Source organism: Somniosus microcephalus, chromosome 15 (genome assembly GCF_052327205.1).
Source record: "Somniosus microcephalus isolate GS21.2 chromosome 15, FLI_Smic_1.0, whole genome shotgun sequence".
Classification (NCBI taxonomy): Eukaryota; Metazoa; Chordata; class Chondrichthyes; order Squaliformes; family Somniosidae; genus Somniosus; species Somniosus microcephalus.
Window position 1 is genome coordinate 28,070,769 of NC_141001.1, and position 8,252 is coordinate 28,079,020.

The 8,252-nt window shown below is 49.7% G+C and overlaps 1 protein-coding gene across 1 annotated transcript in view; it reads left to right on the top strand.

Moving 5' to 3' along the window:
• The window catches only part of creb3l1 (cAMP responsive element binding protein 3-like 1), a 240,548-nt gene extending 237,487 nt beyond the window's left edge, over positions 1-3,061 (top strand). Inside the window, exon 11 of the mRNA XM_086007584.1 lies at positions 1,256-3,061. Coding sequence (XP_085863710.1) covers positions 1,256-1,560 — 305 coding nt within the window. The 3' untranslated portion in view covers positions 1,561-3,061. The remainder of the gene's footprint in view (positions 1-1,255) is intronic.
• The last annotated feature ends 5,191 nt before the right edge of the window (positions 3,062-8,252 follow it).

Below are 8,252 nucleotides of genomic sequence, written 5' to 3' on the forward strand. Positions count from 1 at the left end.
ATTCCAAGGGCAATGAGGAGCAACTACATAGTATGCTTTAGCTCCAGAAACAACTACATTTATTTAATTCAGTTCTAAACTGAGAAGATCCTGGAGCCTAGCAGAGGAAGATCAGTCTGATTCTCCCCCTACCAGACCCGGGGCACTGGGGCCATTTGCAACCCTGGGTGAAACCAATTATTTTAGCATAGACTTTGGAGATTGAATGTAGGACCGTCCAAGTAGTTCAGTGCTACACAGCCCACAACCATTACATATTAGGCTGTAGTATCTTTTCAATTTGGAATTAGTTGCTCCTTATGGAGCTTTGTCCTTGGAATGTGCTGTGGGTTTTCTCCCCACAGGTAGCTCTCCACTGGCAGCTATCATAGGGACAGGAGTAGGCATTCAGCCCTTCAAGCCTGTTCCGCCATTCAATTAGATCATGGCTGATCCTTATCTTAACTCCATTTAACTACCTTGGTTCCGTAACCCTTAATACCCTTATCTAACAAAAATCTATCAATCTCAGTCCTGAAATTTTCAATTGACCCAACCTCAACAGCTTTTTAGGGGAGAGAGTTCCACATTTCCACTACCCTTTGTGTCAAATCCCTTTTTTCAAATCCCTCCATGGCCTCGCCCCTCCCTATCTCTGCAATCTCCTCCAGCCCCACAACCACCCCCCGAGATATCTGCGCTCCTCTAATTCTGCCCTCTTGAGCATCCCTGATTATAATCGCTCCACTATTGGTGGCCGGGCCTTCTGTTGCCTGGGCCCTAAGCTCTGGAATTCCCTGCCTAAACCTCTCCGCCTCGCTACCTCTCTTTCCTACTTAAAGATTCCCTTAAAACCTGCCTCTTTGACCAAGCTTTTGGTCACCTGCCCTAAATTCTCCTTCTGTGGCTCGGTGTCAAATTTTTTGTCTTTTAATACTTCTGTGAAGCGCCTTGGGACGTTTTACTATGTTAAAGGCGCTATATAAATACAAGTTGTTGTTGTATGCTTTCTGACATCACCCCAGAACGGCCTAGCTCAGTTTTTAGGTTCTGGCCTCTCCTACCAGAGGAAATAGTTTCTCTCTCTCTACCCGATCAATTCCTTTAATCCTATTAAATACCTCAATTAGATCAACCCTTAGTCTTCAATACTCAAGGGAATACAGGCCTACTCTGTGTAATCTGTCTGGACACCCCCACCAGAGGAAATCGTTTATTTATCTACCCGATGGAATCGCTCCGCATCCTGATCACTTCTCCTGTTTACTTTGCTCAGTTCGTTCCAGGAGCCTGCTGTTTTACGACGAGGGCTCGTCCCTGGAGGATCACTACTCCGCCTTCTTCCCAGTGGAGAGCTCGGATAAGTGGGAGCCGACGTCCAGGGACATGAGAGAGGAGAAGAGGTCACATGACAGATCAAATGATTACATCACCTGGTCGCAAGAGGCGTCCAAATACCTAAGCAATGCCCACGTGGAGGTGATCAACTCCAGTAAAACTGACCACAGGAAATTTGTTCAGGAGAAAGCGCATCATGAGAGGTGGGCATCGGCAACTGTAATCACAGCAAAATCTTTGTAACTGGACTGCCCCTTTAAATAGCCTTTTGGTATAGAGATCCTTTTATTTTGCAAGCCTTAATTGTTCAATGTTTTTTGCGGGTGTGTGTATCTGTGTAAGAATGTGTATATGTGTGCATGCGTGTGTGAATGCATGTCCACGTGTGTGTATGTGTGTGTCTATGTATGCGTGTGTGTGTATGTGCGTGTGTGTATGCATGTGTGTGTGTGTATGTATGTGCATGTGTGTATGTATGTGCGTGTGTGTCTATGTATGTGCATGTGTGTATGTATGTGCGTGTGTGTATGTATGTGCATGTGTATGTATATGCGTGTGTGTCTATGTATGTGCATGTGTCTATGTATATGTGTGTGTGTGTATGTGTGTGTATGTACGTGTGCACCTGTGTACGAATGTTTGCATTAGATTCTGTATTCGTTGCTGTTCTACCACATTCTGCACTGATCTGCCCATGTTCCTCACTATCTCATTATTTTTCTCACTGTTCTCACTAAATTACTTTCTATACTTACTGCACTCTTCATTATCTTCATTGCATTCTTTACTGTTCTCACTGTGTTCCTCACTATTAACACTGAATTCTTCACTATTCTCTGTTCCTCACTATTCTCACTCTGTTCTTTGCCACTATCACTGCTTTCTCACTACTTTTACCCTGTTTCTCACTATTAACATTGAGTTCCTCACTATTCTCACTGCGTTTCTCACCATTCTCACCCTGATCCTCACTGCTAACACTGAATTTCTCACTACTCTCATCATGTTCCTTGCTACTAACAAAGTTCCTCACTATCTCCCTATTGCCACCCTGTTCCTCACCATTCTCACCCTGTTCCTCACTACTAACACTGAGTTCCTCACTATTCTCACTGAGCTTCTCACTATTCTCACTGCATTGATCACTATTCTCACTGAGCTCCTCACTATTCTCACTGCATCGATCACTATTCTCACTGAGCTCCTCACTATTCTCACTGCGTTGATCACTATTCTCACTGAGCTCCTCACTATTCTCACTGCATTGATCACTATTCTCACAGTTGATGGTTGGGTTTTGGGTTTCGGATATGTACAGGATGCTTCACGCACGTTTGCATGATGTGATCTATATTTGCACAAGCGAGGTGACACGTAGCTCCCGAGAGGCTGGTGTGCAAGTGAGTTAGAGTGAGCCGCCTGAATGGAAATAAAAATCACATTGTGCAAATGTTGAAGAAGCATCCCATTTATAACACTTGTGTTGTGGGTTTTATCAACAAATAAAGATAATTGTGATTTTAATGTGGGGGGTCAAAGATAAGCTGGGCACTGGGTTGTGTGCAGGGATATCACTGTTTCCTGCATGTATGGAAGTGTATGTTGGTATCTCCACAACCTGGTATCAGACAAGTGTTGTAATACAAAGCAACTATCATGTGAGATAATGGAGAGTGTGGGAACAATATCCAGCTACCATGTTATAGCAGCTACTTAGAAATAAATGCTTCCCATTGCATTCAAATGATTGTGTGGAGCTGCTGTAATTATTTCCTTGCTAAGTTCTAGCAAACGTTCCGCGTGAACAGATTGAACAGGGGTGGGGGGGGGGGGAATGGTGGTGGTGGGCGGCGGGGACTGGCCATATCGGGAGATCTCCCAAGTGCTCCCGTGAATGGTACCCTCTTTTTCCGATGGAATCCCAAAGAATCCGTGTCTGATTAGAACAACAACTGGAGGCTCAGATACTTGCCCGAGAGATTCTGGCACTTCTCCTGGAACGTGGAGGGAGAGATTGCCCCAAACACATCTCACTGAAGGGCCTGGGTGCTATCACTAATTCTACCCTTGAGGAAACTTTCTCTGAAGAGAGAAGGCTGAGGGGTGACCTGATACAGGTCTTTAAAATTATGAAAGAGTTTGATAGGGTAGACATAGAGAAGATGTTTCCACTTGTGGGGGAGATCAAAACAAGGGGCCATAAATATAAGACAGTCACTAATAAATCCAATATGGAATTCAGGAGAAACTTCTTTACCCAGAGAGTGGTTAGAATGTGGGTGTTATGTCTGACATTGGGGATAGGTACTCGATTGCCTTGGCCTGAGCACATGAAGTTTGATAGTGCTGTTATCGTTATATTATGTCTGACATTGGATATAGGTATTCGATTGCTTTTGCCTGTAGGAGTGTGGTTGCATCAGGCATTAAAAGCAACATGAGTTGAGTTCTACATACGGCCTCTGGATTATCTTTGCAAACGCAACAGTGGGACTTGCTATCACAGGGAGTGGTTGAGGCGAATAGTATCAATGCATTTAAAGGGAAGCTAGTTAAACACGAGGGAGAAAGGAATAGAAGGTTATGTTGATGGGGTTAGATGAAAAGGGGTGGAAGGAGGCTTTTGTGGAGCATAAACACCGGCATGGACCTGTTGGGCCGAATGGCCTGTTTCTGTGCTGTACATTCTGTGATTCTATAAAAACTGCCCTAACTCATTTGATTTAGGACCTGCGAATTGATTAAGAGAGTGGTCGCCTTTAGTCACTCTCGTCGAACAGTGGGTAGAAAGATTGGCTCTAGTGGATGCGCCCTATGGCTCCCCCTTCCCCAATGGCTCTGTGGGTTAGGGCAGTGAATAGCTGAGCCATGAGACTAAGGAGATCCCTAGGTTTGATCCCTTGGATTGTGCTGAGTTAGCTGATATCAGCCACGGTGTCAGCAGGGGGCTATAAGTTGGGCTTTAATAACACCCCCTCCGCCCCCCCCCCCCCACAAGAGTTAGACAGGGGAAAATTAGCCGGAGTTCCAGCTCGTGAGTGCTATCTAGTGATATCTACTGCAATCACTGTTTGTGGACATTGGGTGAGGGCTGTGATGCCCCAGTGGGTGAATAGTCTGCTGATGTTTGCTGTCTAGGCTCATGCTTGAAGAATGGGTGAGTTATCAAAGGATGGCTGGTGCCCTTGGGCCCATATCCTGGAGAGAGAGAGAGAGGGAGGAGAGGGGACAACATTGGCAGGATATATAGAAGCCAGTGTGTCTCTCTTTCGGGGCTGAACCTAAGCCCCAGCAGTAAAAGGTCAGTGGGTCAGATTCCACTGTTCAATCACAGTTGTGCTGCAGGGACCTGTTACTGATTGTCAAGACACAGTAAAGGTGAAAACATGGACTTCGAGTATATTTGGCACTTTTGTTTTGCTAACCTCTGACTGAGGGTATTGGTCGATCCCTCCACTGGGCTGTTTAAAATACATTTTACCAAACACTGCTAAGCTGGGCTGGGATCTTGCTCTGCTGGTAATTGAATTTCTTCGCCATGTGGCAACCAAGGAAGTGAGCATTAACTCACCAGCAATGAGACTCCCGTCTCCCCACAAAGAAACATCAAGCAAAAAGTACGCTCAGCTACTGGATCATTCTTACCCACACCCCTGCCCCACCCTGCTCCCACCCAACCCGGTCCTGCCCTCTCGACCCACGCTTGCTTCTACCATCACTACCAGGTCAAAGTTCACAACACCACTTGAGGTAACATGCCTGCTGGGTATTGGAAGCATGAAACACTGTGCTAGTTGTGGTAAACCACTGTTAACCCTGTACATGTCTGTGTGGTAAACCACTGTTAACTCTGTACAAGTCCGGGCATGTCTCCACCCCTGGCTCCACCCCTAAGCCCGGGTATAAAGGTGACTCACCACCCTTCCCCCGGGAGCTCTTAGGATGGATTCACTAGCAGAGGCATGCTCCAGTTCTTAGTCAATAAAAGCCTACTTCATATAAGTCCATCTCGCAGTCTTTGGTGTTGTTGATAGCGCATCAATTTTATTGACTAATTTTCGACATGGAGCAAATCTTGAAGCCGGAACGTTTAGACCTGGATCCTCAAGCAGCAGATGCAGCCAATAACTTTGAACACTGGCTGAGCTGTTTCGAAGCCTTCCTGGAGGCCTCCAGCACTACCGTCACTACAGATGACGCGAAATGGCTTGTCTTGAACTCACGGGTGAGCCACCGAGTCTACTCGATCATCCGAGACGCCACTACTTACGCGGCCGCCATCGCGACGCTAAAGGAACAATACGTGAGGCCTGTTAACGAGGTCTACGCCAGACACCTGGCTACCCGAAAACAGCGCCCCGGGGAATCGGGCGCCGAATATTTACTGGCACTGAGAGTCCTCGGCCGGGACGGTAATTGCAAAGCGGTGACGGCCAAGGAATGCACGGAAGACCTGATCCGAGACGCCTACGTAGCCGGCATCAGGTCCAACTATACTCGGCAGAGGCTGCTGGAACAGAGGGGGCTCGACCTGCAGAAGACGGTGGCCCTCGCTAACTCGCTAGACGTGGCCCTCCAGAACATGGACACCTACCCCCCTGATGGCCACGTGGATGCCATGGGAGCAGCCATCTTGGGACCCGGTAAGGCCACAAGCCGCCAGCAGCCCAACTACAGCTGCAATGACCAGAGGCCAGAAATGCTACTTCTGCGGCCAGGCCAAGCACCCCAGACAGCAACGCCCAGCAAAGGACGCAACCTGCTCCAAATGCGTCAAGAAAGGCCACTACGCGAGAGTGTGCAGGGCGAAATCGACCCCCAATTCCAGCAGCGCCACGTGTGAACCATACAGGCCGCCATTTTGGACCCCACCAACCACGTGTGAGCCGTGCGGGCCGCCATTTTGGGCACCACCAGCCGAGGGGGAGCCGCCATCTTGGACACCATTCCGGGACCAGGCCCCCGGCGCGGGCGAATACTACAGCGACCCACCGACCTCGACGATGGCCTCCATCACCCTGGACCAATCTAGGCCCCATCAACTAGCCAGGTCCATGATGAACGTAAAGGTAAATGGCCATGCCACAAATTGCCTTTTCGACTGCGGAAGCACGGAGAGCTTCATCCACCCCGACACGGTGCGACGCTACTCCCTATCGGTTATGCACACACGCCACCAGGCCTTTATGGCCTCAAAGTCCCATACGGCGGACGTCGGCGGCTACTGTGTAGCGACTCTGACAGTGAACGGCGTGGAGTACAGAGAGTTTAAATTCCACGTCCTGCCACAGCTCTGCGCTCCCGTACTGCTAGGATTAGACTTCCAGTGCCATCTGGAGAGCGTCACGATGGCATATGGCGGGCCCCTGCCCCCACTTAAAGTCTGCAGCCGGCAGAATTTAAACACGGCGCCGCGCAAAGTATGCAGCCTGTCCACCCTGAAGGTCAAACCCCCCCCCCCGTTGTTCGCTAACCTCGCCAAAGACTGCAAGCCAATTGCTACTAAAAGCAGGCGGTACAGTGCCGGGGATAGGAGCTTTATTAAATCAGAAGTAGAAAGACTCCTGAGGGAAGGGATTATCGAGGGCAGCACCAGCCCATGGCGAGCCCAAGTGGTGGTAGTAAAGACCGGCGAAAAACAGCGCCTGGTTATTGATTACAGCCAGACGATCAATCGATACACGCAATTAGACGCATACCCACTTCCCCGCATATCTGACATGGTCAACCAGATAGCACAATACCGGGTATTCTCGACGATTGATCTGAAGTCGGCATACCACCAGCTCCCCATCAGGCCTGAGGACCGCCAGTACACGGCCTTCGAGGCTGACGGTCGCCTCTACCACTTCCTCCGAGTCCCCTTCGGCGTCACCAACGGGGTCTCGGTCTTCCAAAGGGAGAGGGACAGGATGGTTGACCAGAATGCGCTGCGGGCCACCTTCCCCTATCTAGACAACGTCACCATCTGCGGCCATGACCGGCAGGACCACGACGCCAACCTAGAAAAATTCCTCCGTACAGCCCAACGGCTGAATCTGACATACAACAGAGAAAAATGTATGTTCCGCACCGCGCGCCTCGCTATTCTTGGCTGCGTGGTGGAAAACGGAGTCATCGGCCCCGACCCCGACCGAATGCGCCCCCTCCTGGAACTACCCCCCCCCCCCACTGCCTAAAAGCCCTGAAGAGATGCCTAGGGTTCTTCTCTTACTACGCCCAGTGGGTGCCCAACTATGCGGACAAAGCCCGGCCCCTCATCAAGTCAATCTCCTTCCCCCTGACGGCAGAGGCCCGTGCGGCCTTCACCCTCATAAAAGAGGACATTGCGAAGGCCACAATGCACGCAGTGGATGAGTCCATCCCTTTCCAAGTGGAGAGCGATGCATCTGACTTCGCCCTAGCCGCAACCCTTAACCAGGCGGGGAGACCCGTGGCCTTCTTTTCATGGACCCTCCAGGGCCCCGACATTCGACACTCCTCAGTCGAGAAGGAGGCCCAGGCGATAGTGGAGGCTGTACGGCACTGGAGGCATTACCTGGCCGGTAAACGTTTCACCCTGCTCACTGACCAACGGTCAGTAGCATTTATGTTTAACAACAGACAAAGGGGGAAAATCAAAAATGATAAGATATTGCGGTGGAGGATCGAGTTATCCACCTACAACTACGATATCTTATACCGGCCCGGGAAACTTAATGAGCCCCCAGACGCCCTATCCCGTGGGACATGTGCCAACGCACAAGTCGATAGGCTACGGACCCTCCACAATGATCTCTGCCACCCGGGGGTCACCAGGTTCTTCCACTTTATTAAAGCTCGCAACCTGCCTTACTCCATCGAGGAGGTCAGGACCATGACCAGGAACTGCCAGGTCTGCGCCGAATGCAAACCGCATTTTTATAGGCCAGACAGGGCACACCTGATTAAAGCCA